The sequence below is a fragment of the Lissotriton helveticus genome, chromosome 3_1, assembly GCF_964261635.1.
Source record: "Lissotriton helveticus chromosome 3_1, aLisHel1.1, whole genome shotgun sequence".
Classification (NCBI taxonomy): domain Eukaryota; kingdom Metazoa; phylum Chordata; class Amphibia; order Caudata; family Salamandridae; genus Lissotriton; species Lissotriton helveticus.
The window spans coordinates 1,527,299,338-1,527,317,150 of record NC_136061.1 but is presented as its reverse complement, the minus strand read 5'-3'; the positions used below and the strand labels follow the sequence as shown (position 1 = coordinate 1,527,317,150).

Here is a 17,813-nt window from a genome sequence, read left to right as displayed (position 1 = left end):
AGAGACCCGAGAAGGTGACATCAAGAGTCAGTTGGTTGCCTCTCTAGTACAGCCAGAAGCCAATAAAACCTGAAGAAGCCTACCTTGGCAGGTTGATAGTGAGGAACGCCGAATCACCGCTGGCTGCCGAAGTTCAACCTGGGAGACCAAGTCCCATCCCTCAAAAGTTGCACTCAAATCTGTTAGACCCGATAGTGTCAGCGTAGTGCAGTTTGGTTTCCCAGAAGGGAAGTTACTGCCTGTTACAGGTAACCACTGGTCTTGCTGTAACTGGTGGCAACAGTTTTTTTTTTGCTGGACTGCATCCAGACTTTGAGGGACATTAACCCCTATGCCCAAAGTCACCCAACTGTGTTCATGATCTGAGGGGTGACTCCAGGGAAACCCATGACACTGGGTCAGTATCCTCAGCATCCTTGAGCATCTTAAGCATCCTGCATCCCTTGCATCAGGACCACTCCATTGAAGTCCATGGCGGGTCACCCATAGAGCCTGGAACTGGACCAGAGACTGCTTTGACTGTGAGATAACTGTCCTACTCAAACTTATTGGTCCCTAAACTGGCTCCTGCTGGAGTTGGTCACTTCAAGATTGCCTCTGCAGCCATTTCCAAGTTGCTTGTCCTGGCTAATCCTAATTAAAAATGTATATCTCTAGAACCATCCAGTGGGATTTTGTCATTGAGATGTCAATTTAAAGATAAAAATACAACCTATTTTTATAAATTGGTGTCTATTTTTATTGTGTTGTGTTTTCTTCTTATTCAACTGTTTTGTACTTCTAAATGCTTTACACTTGTTCCTTTGAAAAAGGCTGATTGCTCTGAGCCACAGCTACCCAGGACTGAGCTAATGTTTTACAAACGAACCTGACTGGACCTGATACGGAATTTCTGACTTTATTACATGGTGAGGTTGCACAACCACACAATTTAACAAGCCACTCTTCTACAGTTATGCTACACAAAATGTCAATGACCTAACATGTTAATACCATAACACTGGGTCAGCAATCAACTTTACTATGTCTTACAATGAAATGTTGCTCTTAGGAGGAATTGATGGTTTTATAGCCAGTGAGAGGTGAGAGCAATAATAACATGGTTTTGGTTATGCATTGTTTAAAAGAGGCAACAATGTTAGCATGTCTTTAATGAGTGTATACCCCTAAAGCAGTATGTAGAATTTGACTCATCGTAAAGAAGATTACCTGAAAGTAACTGAGTCAGTTTCTCCCTTAAATGTATTCAGCTGCACTGGTAAATCTGGATTTTAAAATGGATAGCACCCTAAGCCTGGAATCACATACCAGCTTCATTGCTCACCCAGTTTTCCTGCTTTCTGTACATTGCCACGTACACAGAGAGCTAGCCACTGGCACCTCAATTACACACTCACCTGCTGATGGGGGTATGGTTTGGGATGATTTGGAGTGGAGAATACCCCTTTCAGACTGGTTAGAGATCCCCCACATTCTGCAAAGAGAAACACACTTAGTTAGGCCTGAGCCACGAAGCATCCCCTACATAGAACTGATACACTCTCTGTGCTACAGAATTCCTGCTATGAGACATAAGGTTTAAACAAAGGAATCAGGATTGACAATGTGTAGATTTGGCTCTGGGTGGAAAGGTCTGTACCTAGCAGGGTGGAGTTTTCAGTCACAATCGGGTTGTTTGGGCTTAACTCTGGTGGATTTCTAGGCTGGCTCAACTTGGTTCTGTTGGTGGTCTAGTCAGTGGGTTGTATGGCATTACAACGCGGGCTTTTACCCCACGTGCCATTACAATGCTGTTTTTACAACGCAAGTCGTTACAACGACTTGCGCTGTAAGCGCTGGATAGTGGAATAGTTTAATTTTCTATTCCAACTCCAGCCCACGGTACAGTAGGGACGGTGTTGGAATAGAAAATGTAACTATTCCCTATCCAACAGCGCCCCCCAGCGCAAGTCGTTGTAATGACTTGGTTGTAAAAGCAGCGCTGTAATAGCAGCGTGGGGTAATGCCCGCGTTGTTATGGCTGTTTACCAGTCAGTGTTACCTTAGAATAAGGGACTGCACATAGAGGGATTGACTGTGCTGTCTTGGCTCCGCTGAGGGGCTTGGTTCTGCTGAGGATCAAAGCATGTGACCTTATCCCAGGTTATGATCTAGGCATGGTGGCCTTGGCTCTGTTGGGGACTTTGTAGAGTGACCACTGCTCCAGTGGATCTGATCAGGGTTGGCATACCTCTGGTGGGAACTGTCAAGTGCCTGGGAAGTGTCTGCTTGGCTCCACTGATGGTTTAGGCAGGGTGTCCTTGCCTCTTTTTAGTCTCCACAGGACGACTATGCTGCTGGCAAAAATCTAGACAGTGTATGGCTATCCATAGAGTCTAAGCACACTGACCTTAACTCTGCTGGGCCCTCAGCAGGGTCGTCTTGGCTCTGATAGGATACAGACATAGTGCCCTTGGCTCAGGTGAGGGTCTAGGGAGGGTAGCCTTGCCTCTGCCAAGGATCCAGTAAGTGAGGCCCTAATTCTACTGAGGGTCTAGTGAGATGGCCTTGGTGCTGAAGAAGTCTATGCAGCATGGATTTAGGTCTGCTGAGGTTCTAGGTAATTGAATCCGGTTCAGGGAAGGCATGGCTTGGCAGTTCGGGCTGGACTGTTCCCATGAGGCACAGGGTCAGACTGATTTGCATATGGCCATGTCTGAACTGGGGTGGCAGAGTGGGCTAAAGAACGGTGATGGATTCAACCCAGATCTGTTGACTGGGTGTGAGTGTTTGATTGGTTCAGATGCTCCGTCCATCAACACCCCCTTTTGTATCGAGGTTCTAGGTAAGGCAGCCTTGACTCACTGATAGACTGGGAAATACCACCTTGCCTCTTACAAGGATCTAGGCAGGGTGGCCTTGCCTCAAAATAAGGTCTAGACAATGTGGTTTTAGTCCACCTGAAGTTCTTGCCATGTTGGCCAAGACTTGTCCTTAACTCTGGAAAGAGTCTAGACATCTGGCTTTGGCTCTTCAGAAGGTTTAGACAGAATGGCCCTGCCTTTACCAAGGGCCTAGACACAGCGCTTTTGGCTATGGTGAGTCTAGTTGGGTGGCCTTTGCTTTGTGAGGTTCTAGGCAGGGTGTCATTCGAGCTGCTTAGAGTCTAGGTAGGGTGGCCTTGGTGCTCGTGGAGTCTAGGCACAGAGGGGTTGGCACTGCAGAGGCTCTAGGCAAGGTTCCTGTGGCTCTGCCTCTCTGAGATCCTAGAAATTGTGGCTGTTCTGATAGGAGGACTTTAGCTCTTCCAGCCATGTAGGCAGGAGGTCATATCACTGATGACGGTCTACTCAGGGTAAACCTGGCTCTGACGTAGTACAAACATGATGGGTTTAGCTCTGCTCATAGTATAGTTGTGGTTAGAGACTGGACAGAGCTGGGCTGGGGTGGCTCTGTTGTGTTTTTGAGGAGTGTGGGGATTGGCTTGGTTGGTGATCTGGGCATGATGATCTAAGTTGTGGTGGGCCCTGGTCTCTGGAAGGGACTGTGCATGTCAGCTTGACTCAGCTGCACATGGGTCAGAGAGGCTGGCCTTGGCTCTGGTACATTCTACGGCGAGTTTTTGTGTAAGGATGATTACCATGGGACACTTTGATATTGTCTCTTTTGGATGCTTTGGCAGCCTGCCATTGGTCCTTGTGGGGTTAGGGCTCTAGAAAACACTGTGCATTGTATGTTTCGCTCAGCTGAGGGTCAATCATCTGCCAATATCTAGGTAGGGTACCTTTGGCTCTGTTTAGCAGGTTGGTACTAGTTCTGAAGAGGTTTTATGTATGTTTATTCCTCGGGCCAAGTCAGGGTGGCCTTGTCTCTCACAAAGGTCTATTTAGGGTACCCTTGGCTGTGCTGAGATGCCTTGGCACTTCTGAGCATCTTGGCAAGAGAAGGGCGAATGTAACTCTGTAATGTCAACGTAGGTTGGTCTTAACTCCACTGAGGGTTTAGTAATGGTGGCCTTGGTTGTGATGGGTCTATGCATGGTGGACATGCCACTGTTTAGGGCAAAGTTCTTCAATCTATGGGGCGTGCCCCCCTGCGGGGGCGCGACACCATCTCAGGCGCACTCCACACTAACATCTTCCCTTTCAGAGTCTTTTTACTGTCCCGAGCATGCAAGTCTTCACCCCTTTCAAATGTTTGTTTGTGAGCTCCAATAACTGAGAGCTGGAGGAGGGAGGGGAAATAGATAAGGCATGACTTGTGCTTTTGTCATGTATAGAGCGAACAGTTAACCTTCCCAGGAGGGGGTTAATTGGTAGTGCTGGGCTGCTTCAGCTGCAGTGGGAGGAAGGGTCTCTGCTAAAAACGAAAGCAAATGAACAGACAGTCCTGTTCCTTTGCGTTCGATTTCATAGCGAACACAAAGCCCTCACACTTATCACCATGCACTCACACCATTCACTCTGCACACACAGCGATCACAATGCACTCACAGCGATCACAATGCACTCACACTGATCACCATGCACTCACACTGATCACCATGCACTCACAACATTCACCCTGCACTCACACTGATCACAATGCACTCACACTAATCACCATGCACTCACACCATTCACCCTGCACTCACAGTGCTCACAATGCACTCACACTGATCACCTTGCTCTCACACCATTCACCCTGCACTCACATCATTCACCCTGCACTAACAGCGATCACAATGCACTCACACTGATCACAATGCACTCACACTGATCACAATGCACTCACACTTATCACAATGCGCTCACACTGATCACCATGCACTCACACCATTCACCCTCTCACCCTGCACTCACAGCGATCACAATGCACTCACACTGATCACCATGCACTCACACCATTCACCCTGCACTCACAGCGATCACAATGCACTCACACTGATCACCATGCACTCGCACCATTCACCCTTCACTCACAGTGATCACAATGCACCCACACTGATCACCATGCACTCACACTGATCACCATGCACTCACTCTGATCACCATGCACTCACACAGCGCAGAGGTTTAATGTGCCTGCTACAAAGAATGTGTACCATGCAGATCAAAGAAATGAGTGTGGGTAAACTATGAGTAGCACTATAAAAAATTAAATGTTTGCCAGAAAGGTGCAATAGAGAGATGGGGTGCATTGTTGGTGAGTGGTAGTGAGGAAATTCATGGAGAAGGAGGAAATGGGGGAGGGACGCCAAAACAGACCGTTGCACTATGTGCAACCAGTGCTAGGGCCAGCCCTGGATGGGAGTGTTAGCCCCCCCGAAGTTTGTGTCTAGTTGCGCCCCTGTACACAAGTATGGGCATGTCGTGCTCCATCAAGGTTTTTGTCCTAAATTACAAAAGGACATATTTACATGCCCTGCAATCCAGCCTTTCAGGGGTTCACTTGATAGAGACAGCTCTGTTTTTGCCCTGATGGCCTGGAATAATTCCTAAACAGATTCTTGTAAATACAGTTTTGTTTCATTTCTTTTTAATGTGATTGGCGTGAGAGAGTCTATTACTATTTGCAGAGAAATGTTTTAGTTTCATGCAATTTTAGATCAAAACGGGTCCACACATTTATGTTGGTGGTGTTATTACTAGTCTAGGTCATGGGTAAAACAAAGCATCCTAGTAAAAGAATTTGCGCACATTTTATCTTGGAAAATTGTGTTTTGAGCTGTGTAATAAGCCTCTGTCATTTCACCACACCCATTCACAAACCTGCAGTTTACTAAACACTCTTATTGTGTTAAACATTATTTGCCGAATGTGGCCTGTGATATGCACGTGGCAGTCGATTATGTAGTGTACCAGATTCCAAAAAGTTCTGTCAGGTGGTGGGGGGGCTCAACATCTAAAAAAATTCAACTGGGGGGGCTCAACCTACAAAAGTTTGAAGACCTCTGGTTTAGGGTCTAGTGAGAGTCTCACCTTTATGTTTTAGGCTGCAGTTGGCCTCATCGCTCCTATCTTCACAATCATGGAAACCATCACAGATAACCCCCAGGAGCAAGCAGCGGCGGTTGTCACAGAGGAACTCATCCCACGAACAACTCCCTACAGAGACACCGGGTCAAAAACAAATGTTTGGACATCACAGTCAAAGCCATTCAGCATGTGGTTTGAAACTCTCCCAGACTGCCGGAGACCCACCATGATTTGAGATCAGCCATGTAGGGCTGAAATGAACAAACCCACTTCAGAGTGTGATCTTCACTCACAGCACCCCTTTTTCTTTTAGAAAGACCACTCCATTTGAATCCAAAGTAACAATCTTTTAATGTTGGAAGGTCCCAGAGTGTTTCAAGTCCAATCCTTAAAGGCTCCTTTTCCCATTTACTCTTTACCTGAGCAACAAAGTGTATCACTCCTCTACCCCGATTGTCTACACTGCTCCATGGCTTTGTACACATAGGGTCTCAATATGCAAGTCTGATGCACAGATACATAGGGTTTCGGCCCTGTCTGTAGCCTGAGAAGGGAACATAGAAGGAAAGCCCAAATGGAGCGTGCCAAAATTCAAATCCATCCTACGTTCTTAGATTTATGAACGCAGAAAATCAAAAAGTGGTGTACTAATGTCATCTTTGGTCAAACAATGATACTACCATCGGGACCTGTGTGCACGACCTCTGGAGATTATCCTCAATGTCAGCCTGTAGTCTAACATTATATATTTTTGCTCCCAAAGGGTTGAGCAACAGAATATGATATTTAAAATATTGTGGTACAATATTATCGTACCTAGCATGTATAGTTAAGTATGAATCTACTATTCTAATCTCAAGGTGTTTTGTAGCTGGCTACTATAGATCTTCAAGGTATGTAGATGTGGCGTTAAGATTAGCAAATCTTTGCTTATCTGTATATACTTACCTTCACAATATTTTGGTAGTCGTTAGTCTAGCTATTGTATTTTAATGCTCTATATTCTTACATGCAAACCACTAAAATCAACTGAAAACACTCAAATTCCCAAATTAGGCGCAGGATGAGGACCTTCAATACAGTTAGCTTGGACAACATCCAGGGATGCATCACTCTCCGATCTGGTCTGTGACCATTGCATTAAATTCAAGAGAGAGGTTGAAGGCCAATTTGGAGGAGAAACCAAGACAAAACTATTGTCTAACTGGAGACTATTCGGTTCTGTATATACGAGACACTAACTTTCATGGGGTGCAATGATGCGATACCGGGCCATGAACCCTGCTGCGCCTGTATTTTGGTCCGAAATAAAGGTCACACGGAGGCGGCTGTAGTTGGTGTTGATTGTGGGTGGTGGAACTTTTCCGCAAAACCTGTGGAGTGGAAGGAAGATGCAGTGAAATCTCTCCAGAAAGACAAGCTAAAGAACAATGTGATCTTCTATAATTATCAAAATAGTCCTAGACATACACAGGGATTATTTAGTAATGCATAACATTTGAAGGTAAGCACAATCCTTATCTTGAGTATTACAACAATCCTAGACAAATACACTGCTTACTTTGTGTATCACAACATTCCTAGACACACACTTTCCTTATTTAAGAATCCACAACATTTAAGAAATCACAACAATCCTATATATGTACAATCCTTATTTTAGTATCTAACAACATTTTTAGACAAGCACGCTCTTTATTTAGTGCACCCCGACCTATGCTTAGCCTTGTTTGGGAGGGCCTTTGAAATAACTTCACTGACTCATGTACATCATCTCATGATTGTTGGTGCATTGATAGCTAGGCCAGTATTTCCTCAACATTGGTGTGCCACACAATCACCTACACAGGCGGCATAGATTCAAAACACAAAAAAAACTTTAAACCTGGAAGAGTTTTTTTGTAATAAAACTATTCTACATTTCAAAAGATTTGTGGACCACTTAAACAATTCACTGTGAATTAATGTAATGGAATCTAATGCTCTTATCTATAATCCCAATCTCACTTTCAAATTATGGGTTAAACATATGTGTCAGTTATTACCGTTATGATGACCTCTATCAATCTGCTCAGCTTAAAAAAAAGACATCAAGACATGACGAGCCTCATGGTTATCATCAGTATATCATCATGACATGACAGGGCACCTTCTGATTTTCAGTATATCATAACATTATTGGCTGCATACTGATCTTCAGTATGTCATAACCTGACAGTCACCTGCTCATCTTTAATATATTATGACATGACTGGCTTCTTGCAGATCCTTAGTATAGCATGGACATACCAGGCCATCTGATGATCTTCTGCATATTCTTAAACACCTGGACACTGGCCAATCTTCAGTATATCATGACATGAAAGCCTGCATGCTGACCTTCTTTATATCAAGACATCATGACACGACTGTCCGCACGCTGATTATCTTTATATCATAACTTGACTACACATTGATTTTGAATACATCATGACGTATTTTGGCACCTAATGATCACCATTGTTGGAAAACCACAGACAGATGTCCTCTACAAATCAGTAACCATATATATTTTCTGTACCTGCCGATCTCTTGGGAGAAGTTGACTCCCTGGGCTGTTATCACTTCCTCAGAGACCTCCACCCTGTCGAGGAGACAGACTCCGAACCCCTCCACACTCAACGTCTCGATCTTCAGCTGAATGACCTGCCCCTCGTCCGCCATGATTCGCCAAAGACAGTGCAGGTTTGGTGGGTAAGAGAATGGAAAATTTGGTGAGCTGAAGGAGCCTTGGGGGCTCCGTAATGTGCCTCCACAAACTAAAAAAAACAGTAATAAAAACAAGCATCAGGAGTGGAGCAGCATAATTTAGGCTTCTCTCTTTACACATCATGCTTATACATTTATATACTCATATACAACATTTATATCCAAAGTGTGGTTTAGCTTCATTAACCTGTTTTACATTTAACAAATCAGCAGAGTATATTCATTTCAAACATTAAAGTGATATATTCACAGGAGTGCTCTAATCAATTAATGTAACCACGTGGTGCCTATTTACATTCGACATTGATTATTTCACTTTCTGTATGTATGTCATATTGTAATTTGCATTCATTTATATTCAGAAAAGTTTAACTTAGCATAATGCCTCGACTGAAAATGTTTTATTTCAAATTTGTCCAAGTGTGTTAACTTTTCCTTCTGCAGGAGCATTATCATGTTTCTAGTTAGTTAGAGAAAGACTTATTGTTTGTATTAGATGATTGATAGTGAGGCCTGCAGGGAGGAAGTTGGCAAGATTTAGATTTTCCAGACTGTGAAGCTGGCCTATTTAAATTAACTCTTTCTCCTCAGTTCACCCTAACTGGCACCCTGATTTACCGCCCGCCAGGTTCAGCTAGCTGCTGGGCCGCTTCATTTCCTGATCTCATCGCCCCTTTCTTAGCACAATCTACCAACTTCACCATTGTTGGGGATTTGAATATCCATTTTAATTCTGTTTCTTGTGCCATTGCGAAACGACTTATTCAGGATCTTGAAGCCTTGGATCTGCACCTCTTTAACTCCGACCCTACTCATAAGGCCGGTAATCTTCTAGATCCTATCATCTCCAACTTGATTGGCATTTCCTATCAATCCTCTATCCCTGTCCTCTGGTCTGATCATTTTATTGTTAATTTCTCGATCAAAACGTGTGAAGCTGTTCCGTTTAGGCCTGACCCCCCTCACAAAGCTAGCAGGAACTGGAAGCGCTTAGATCTAAACAAATTAAACTCTCTTCTTGTCAGTTCCAAACCCTCGGTTTCCAACTTGACTATCAAAGAGTTACCGGTGGTTACATCATGGCTAACTACTGCTTTAGACTCATGTCTCCCTACACAAAAAAACAAATCTCAAATTCATTACCCCCCGGCACCCTGGTTTAATGATTCCCTCCGTTCTGAAAAATCTAACTGCAAAAAATTGGAACGAATTTGGCGGTCAAATTATAACCCTGAGCATAAAGCAAATTATAGGTCAGCTCTTAAAATCTATCATGCGGCATGTGATACCGCTAGAGCTAACTTTGCCAACAGTACCATACTCACAGCTCATAATAGACCTAAGGCCTTGTTTAAAATAGTCAAGGAGCTCTCAGGTGCGTCCTCTGTTCCCAAGGATCCCTGCCTAGACACGGCCCAGTGTAACGCTCTAGCCGACTTCTTTTGTGTAAAAATTGATAAAATCTATGCGAATTTCAACTCAACTCACGCTGCTCTTACCCCGTGCAACTTCCCTTCGGCTATTACCCCTTGCTCGTTGCTTACTACCACCCCACTTCACGCTTGGGATCTTATTTCCCCCGTGCTTCTAAAAAAGTATCTTCAGGACATCAAATCTGGTTCCCCCCTTGACCCTTTGCCCCCTCAAGTTCTGAACTCCCTTGACCCAGCCCCACTCCACATTATTTTGGACGTCCTGAACGCTTCCCTCACAGAAGCAATTGTCCCAAATGAATGGAAGCACGCAATGGTGGTACCATTACTAAAAAAGGCTAACGCAGACCCCAATAATCCTTCCAATTTTCGCCCTATTTCTTTGCTTCCTTGCTTTTCCAAGATTTTGGAGAAGCATGTTAATTCTTTGTTGTCTTCCTTTGTTGAATCCACCAATTTTCTTCATGGTTCTCAATCCGGGTTCAGGGCTGTTTTTTCCACGGAAACAACTCTCCTTGGTGTGTCAGAAACCATCAGACGCCAAGTGGATAATGGTGAGACGGTGGCACTCATTCTGCTTGACTTGAGTGCCGCTTTTGACACCGTCTCCCATTCCATCTTATTATCCACCCTGGAGGCAGTTGGTGTCGGTGGTACCGCCCTGGCCTGGATTGCCAATTTTCTTTTGGAGCGCACTTTTCAAGTTTTTTCCTCCACATCTGTCTCATCTACTCTCCCTTCCCCTCACGGTGTCCCTCAGGGGTCTATTCTTAGTCCCCTCTTTTTCAACCTGTACGTGAGGCCGCTTGCTTTCCTGGCGGAACAAGCTGGCCTCACAATTTATTCCTACGCTGATGACACTCAAGTCATCTACTCTCTCTCCGCCAATAAAAATCTCCCCTCTTCCTCTCTGCAAGTTGGATTGAAACACATATCGGACTGGATGTTGAAGCACAAACTAAAATTGAACGGGGATAAAACAGAGCTGCTCCTGTTTGGCCCAGACACTTCTCTCTGGGGCCCACACCATTGGCCTCCAGAGATGGGTCCTCTTCCCGTTCAATCTGTGTCTGCCCGCAATCTTGGTGTAACCTTCGACAACCAACTCACTTTCAAACAACACGCTGTGAAAGTCTCAGCCACCTGTACTACCATCATCAGGTGGCTGAGAAAGATCACCTGGATGTTACCTGCGGACACCTTGAGGACCGTAGTCCAGGCTCTTGTCATCTCACGCCTGGACTATGGGAACATCCTGCTCCTAGGTGCTGCCAAAGAGGTAATCAGGAAGTACCAGGTGGTACAGAATATGGCTGTCCGCTTGATCTGTCACCTTCCTGCCCGATCCTCGGTCGCTCACCATATGCGGAATCTGCACTGGTTGCGGATTGAAAGCAGAGTTAACTTCAAAGCACTCTGTTATATGCACAAAATTATGACTGGTAGAGCTCCTTGCTATCTCTCTGCTCTGGTGCAGCAATACATCCCCCCCCGCACACTTAGGTCTTCGACGCAGAATAAATTTAAGATTCCGCGCATCAACAGAGCCAAGATGGGAGGACGTTCGTTTTCCCTGTTAGCCCCATCTTTATGGAATTCTCTTCCTCAATCTTTGCGCACTGAATTGTGTTTTCTGAAATTCCGTAAGGGAATAAAAACTTGGCTTTTTAACAACTAATTTGATTTTATGATTCTCCCTTCCTTTCTCCGTTCAGTTTGCTCTAGCGCCGGGAAACCTCCGGGTAGCTGTGCGCTCAACAAATGCAATTATAAATAAAATAAATAAATAAAACAAACTCGGATGGTTAGTCACTGAAGCTAAAGAAATAATGGTCAACGTGTACCAGTTTTAACGTATACGGATGGTGGGGTGCTCATGATTGAACCCTGAACTCCCAGTTTCGATGCAATGGGAAAATAGGAAGCATGTTGACTCCCCTCAGGTTCCACCTTTGGTTGGTTCTTACGGATGGTTTGAAGCTAAATTATAGTTAATTGGTGTTTCCACAGTTAGTGAGACAGGCTTTCCCTTAACTCTGACAGGGAACAAATCTCTCTGCTGGGCTTTTTCTGATTGTGAAGCTTCCTGATGAACACTCCTCTCATTTCTCCGAACTTTTACAGACGTTTTATTCTGTGCTGACACCTTCTATGCTCCCTTGATATAGATCACTGTTAGCTGTTTTTGTTCTTAACCTATGTTTAGACTAGAAAAGAGATGTTTCTATATGAAACACTTTATTGCGATAATCTTCTTTGTTTGCATTGTGGCTTTTACTTTTCTTTATCTCATTTCATTATGATTTAAACTTACTGGCACATTTTACTCTTCAATCTATATTGCTGTATTTAGTGAATTTACTTTTACTTTGTATATTTACTGGATGGATTAATATCCTAAAATAAACTCATTTAATCAAATTATTGATTGATGGTCCATATTGTGGAGTCGCATTTACTTCACAAATTGGAAATGTATTTCTAATTTTTACTCCTTTACAGCACGAATAACAAAGGTCCATACGGCTAAATAGGGAAATATATTTGATGACTTAATTAAAATATTGAGGTGCAGGTACCAGCGTGCCATCAGATTGCAGCATGTCGGATGGTTAGTCACTGAAGCTAAAGGAACTAAAATACAATGCGATTGCCCAATCCAGTCCAAACCCTAAGCCAATGTTCCTGTTTGGAGGATTGGCAGTATTCCAACGGTTTGGGAACTATTTGTAGCAGAAAAGGAGAGTGAGTATTCATAGGATGCAATGCATTTGTGTATGTCAAGCTTGCGTTTATGTGGCATAGTTTGATGGCATTCTAAATAGTTGTGTATAGGTATATGCACTTATTGTTAAGCAGTTGAAGTTGTAAACTGGCTAGTTGTAGCCAAAGATCCCAGGACAGATAAGGATATATAGTGTTGTAATTTGTCTGCTAAGTTTTGTGGTGTTAGTCGTGAGTTAACATCAACTGCACAATCGATAAAGGGACTATAACTTTGTCGTGAGAGTACTAATAGCTATTGGGGCAAGTAGATTCTGATGTGCAAAGGGTAAACTGCATTAGTCGGGTGATCTCCTCTGGTCGAGATTTCATCTGCGTGTATGTGAGTAAGCAGTAAAGTGTTACTCCAGACTATGGGGTCGATTAGGATGGCAGACGGACTTGCGTCCGTCCGCCACCCCTGAGTAGGAGGGACCGTCCGCATGGGCAGCGGCGGTCCCTCCATGGCAATTAGGATGTGACCGCCAGGGTGGCGGTCACATCCTGTATTTTTTACATTGCAGCGGGTGCAGCTTCAAGCTGCACCCGCCGCAATGTTAAAAATGCATGTGTTGCATTTACATGCACAAAGCGGCAGGCACCGCACGGTGCCTGCTGCTTTGTGTACGCAAATGCAGGGGGGTACCATAGGTACCCCCCATGTGCACCCCCCACCCCCCATTCACCCAGGGGGCCCGCAACGGGCCCCCAAAGTGAATGTCCGTATGCTTTTCCATGGCGGAAAAGCCGCCGTGGAAAAGCATATTTACACAAACATCATAATATGGCGGACGGTGTCTCATAGACACCGCCTGCCATGTTATAGCTTTTCCGCCGCGGTCGGAAGCCGACCGCGGCGGAAAAGCGGCGGACGGAATTCCAGACCCACCAGCCATCCTAATTTGGCGGTGGGTCTTTGGAGTCTCCGCCGCGGTTTTTCCGCATCCTCCAGGCCGGCGGACACTTCCGCCGGCCCGGAGGATGCGGAAAAACCACCATCCTAATCGGCCCCTATATCTTGTGTGATTGAATGCTTTTAGTTCTCAAGTGGAGCAGACACGCGTGTTTTATTGTGCTTCATTAGTGTTTCATTTATTATGCTTGCTTAGGGTGGTGGAAAAAGGTGTGCTTGTGAAAATTGTAGAGGAGGATGAACAGCTGCGAGTAGTGAGAGTTACATCATGTGTGCCGAGCTGGGATCGGACATTTGGTATAGTTGCCGTGCTGCTGTTGGTTTTTACGTCACTGAGAACTGCACTGCGACAGGACAGAACAGAATGTGTTGTGCTGAGATTGGCTGTTAGTGCCGGATAACATTTATTTTGGTTACGAGAAGAATTATTGAATGAATGAATGAATGAATGAATGAATGAATGAATGAATGAATGAAATTATTTATAGAGCGCACGATGGCCAAACGGCTTCCTGGCGCTGAGAAGACTAGGGAACAGAACAAGCAAGGCTAGGAAGAATATTAGCAGGGGTAGGCCAAGGCGAACAAGAATGTTTTAAGTGCTTTACGGAAGTGTGAAAAGATGGGAATAGAACGCATAGAAAGAGGGAGGGAATTCCAAAACCGGGGTGCAAGAACAGAAAATCTGGAGCCACCAGTGCGAGTTTTGCGGAAGCGGGGGACTGTGAGGAGGGCAGAAGAGGATGAACGGAGAGTACGGACAGGGGTGTAGGAGGAAATAAGGGAGTTGATGAACGCCGGTGCTGAGCGATCCAGAGCCCGATAGACAAAGCACCCTAATTTAAACAAGGATCTCTGCAGGATAGGTAACCAGTGAAGGGATTTGAGGACAGGAGTGATGTGAGAAGTTTTGGGCAAGTGAAGGATGAGTCGGGCAGCCTGATTTTGGATTGCTTGCAGACGGCGGGTTTCGTAGGCAGGAATGCCCACGAACAAGCTATTACCATAATCAAGGCGGGAAGTGATGAGGGCAGAAATGATAATTTTAAGGGATTCAAGGGAAAAGAAACGAGAAATTTTTCGGATCAACCGAAGAGAAAGAAAACAGGAAGATACAACAGCGCTGACCTGGCCATGCATGGACAGGTCCTGGCTGACCTTGATGCCCAAGGTTTTTACAGAGGCGACCGGGGTGGGAGGGGGACCGAGGGAGGGGGGCCAGAAAGCAGAGGACCAAGGGCTGGATGAGCCGCCAGTCAGAACAAGCTCAGTCTTATCTGGATTGAGCTTGAGGTGATTGGCGCCCATCCACCCAGAGATAAAAACCATGGTGGAACGGAAAAAGGATAGGGAGTGAGAAGAAGAAGAAAGGTCAAAGACAAGCTGGAGGTCATCTGCGTAGTTAAACACCGAGACCCCCAGCTGAAGAAGAGAAGAGATAAGTGGGTGAATATAAAGATTGAAAAGAAGAGGAGAGAGAGAGGAACCTTGGGGAACCCCACAGGGCACCGGGAGGGGAGGGGTAGAAAAGCCGGGGAGGTGAACAGCTTGTGAACGTCCTGTTAGAAAGGACGTGATCCAGGAAAGGGCAGTACCTCTAATGCCCGCTGCGCTGACACGGTCTAAAAGAATGTTGTGGTCGACCGTGTCAAACGCAGCGGACAGGTCGAGGAGAATCAAGGCTTGGGGAGAATTAGTGTCGGCCTTGGCTTTCAGCTCGTCGAGAACGGCGAGCACCACGGATTCGGTCGAATGACCCGAGCGAAAGCCCGCTTGGTGAGAAGCAAGGTGTTGGTTCTGCTCAACGTAAGTAGAAAGACAAGAAGTAACATGGGATTCCAGAATTTTAGCAAGGTAGGGAAGGAGAGAAATGGGCCTGAAGTTAGAAGGGAGGGAAGAGTCAAGACCAGGTTTTTTAAGAATGGGGGAAACAATAGCAGATTTAAATGAGGAAGGGACCGATCCAGTAGAGAGGGAAGCATTAAGAAGGGAAAGAGGGGCAGCAGGACAAGAAGAAAAGAGAGTTTTAAGAATGCGGGCAGGGGCACAATCAGTGGGGGAGCCAGACTTGATTTTTGTGAGTAGGCCCAAGAAGGAGTCCAGAGAAAGGGGAGGGAAAAAGGAGAAAGAAGAATTGGACATAGAAGGGCCAGGGTGAAGAGGGATAAAAGGAGTGACAGAGATGTTAGATTTGATTTTGACGATCTTCTCGATGAAGAAGTCGTTTAGAGAGGTGCAGAGGGCCTGAGAAGGAGTGAAGTTGGGGCAAGCACGGTCAGAAGTGGCCAAGTTATTGACCAAGGAGAAGATCTCTTTAGATTTATTAGCCGAAAGGGTTACTTGTTCGGAAAAGTACTTAGACTTAGTTGTAAGAATAGCTTTCTTGTACTCTTTAAGAAGAGATTTATATTTCTCCTTGAGGTCGGGACGGTAGCTATGGCGCCAAAGGCGCTCAGAGCGTCTGAGCTCTAATTTAAGGGCCTTGAGCTCAGGGTTAAACCAGCGATGAGCCTCGTGTGGGCGAATGGACTTAACTAGCTTAAGAGGGGCTACCAAGTCGCAGGCAGACGAGAGCCAGTTGCCAACTGCAGCGGCCTGTGAGTCAAGGGAAATGCCATTGAGGTCAGGGGAAGAAGAAGCAAGGGAATGAGAAAGGGAGGACAGATCGGAACGATTCCAACTGCGTGCAAAAACATTCTTAGGACAGAGGTGTTTGTGAGGGAAACCAGTATTAATAGTGAAAGAAATGAGAGAATGATCGGACCAAGTACAAGGGAGGATGCTGGGGGGAGAAACTATATCCGAGGATGACCAAACTTGGTCCAGGGTGTGTCCGAGATTGTGGGTAGGGGTCATTACATGAGACTTGAAATTAAGACAAGAGAGAGTGGCCGTGAAGTCCTTGGACGCTAGGTCCTCCCTGGGGTCGCCTGGCCAGTAGTTAAAATCACCTAGCAGGAGCACAGAAGAGTTGTTAACTACAAGGGTAGCAAGAAGCTCCTGCAGGGAGGCCACAAACATAGGCATGCTCAGGGGGGGGGCGATAGACAAGGACGACAGTGAGGGGTGCGTTAAGATTGGTAGAGCGGGCGACCAGAAAGTCCACCCCAGCTATAGGAGATTGAGGGAGGAGCTGGAATTGAAGGGTGGATCGGGCAATCATGGCGACACCCCCCCCGGTCTTGCCGTCGGGGCGGTCAGCCCGGAGGGCATAATAAGAGTCGGGGAGGATGGCTAGAATGTCAGGAAGAGAGGCCTCAGTGAACCAAGTTTCCGTTGAAATAAAATGTCCTTCCTTTTAATGATTGTTTGAATTGTTGATAAAAAAGAAATGTTTCAGAGTTATTAGGGATTTGATTGGGGGGATGTGAGGGTCCCTGTCAGAGAGGGTGAAGAGGCACCACCAAAAGGTGCGGCTTGTCATTAAATGGACATAAACGTAGGGCTCCACCACTGCAATTGGTTCAGTCAGTGGCATAAGATCACAGAAAATGAAGGTGCACTGAGATTTCTTTGCCAAGGCACATTTGATCTGAGAATTATTGAAAATATGAGAAGGGTGTTGTACAAAATGAAGCCACAACCTAGACCCAGACAAAATGAAGCACTTAATGCCTGGGAGGATGGAGCCACACTACAGATCAGTTAGGAGAGATGTGCGTAGATGTGTAGAAGCTAAGCGGGATGCAGAACAACAAAAGCGGTTGGCAGAAATAATCGAGGGAACTAGGTTGCACCCTGCATTGACGTGTGAGGAACTCCAGAGAAGAAAATGGACACAAGGAGAGGACAAGAAAGGGAATACAGAGGGTTCGGGAGAAGGTTGTGATAGTGAATCTAGTGATGAGGTCTTGAATGTGCTGTTGTCAACCCATCCACTACCCCTGTCTAAAGTGATGAGTAGTGCTGTCATAGGGATCAGATCCCTATGGGAGACACTTCGGGGATTCGTGCTCCTGGGAATTCCTCTGTACTGAATGCCCCAAATGCACTAACTGTTCCCGTCACGATGTCACTATT

The 17,813-nt window shown here is 45.5% G+C and overlaps 1 protein-coding gene across 1 annotated transcript in view; it reads right to left on the bottom strand.

Moving 5' to 3' along the window:
* The window catches only part of MFRP (membrane frizzled-related protein), a 153,744-nt gene that overhangs the window by 61,719 nt on the left and 74,212 nt on the right, over positions 1-17,813 (bottom strand). The window contains exons 5-8 of the mRNA XM_078683938.1: positions 8,497-8,734; positions 7,179-7,309; positions 5,940-6,065; positions 1,398-1,474 (exon numbers count right to left, since the gene is read on the bottom strand). Of these exons, the coding sequence (XP_078540064.1) occupies positions 1,398-1,474; positions 5,940-6,065; positions 7,179-7,309; positions 8,497-8,734 (572 nt within the window). The remainder of the gene's footprint in view (positions 1-1,397; positions 1,475-5,939; positions 6,066-7,178; positions 7,310-8,496; positions 8,735-17,813) is intronic.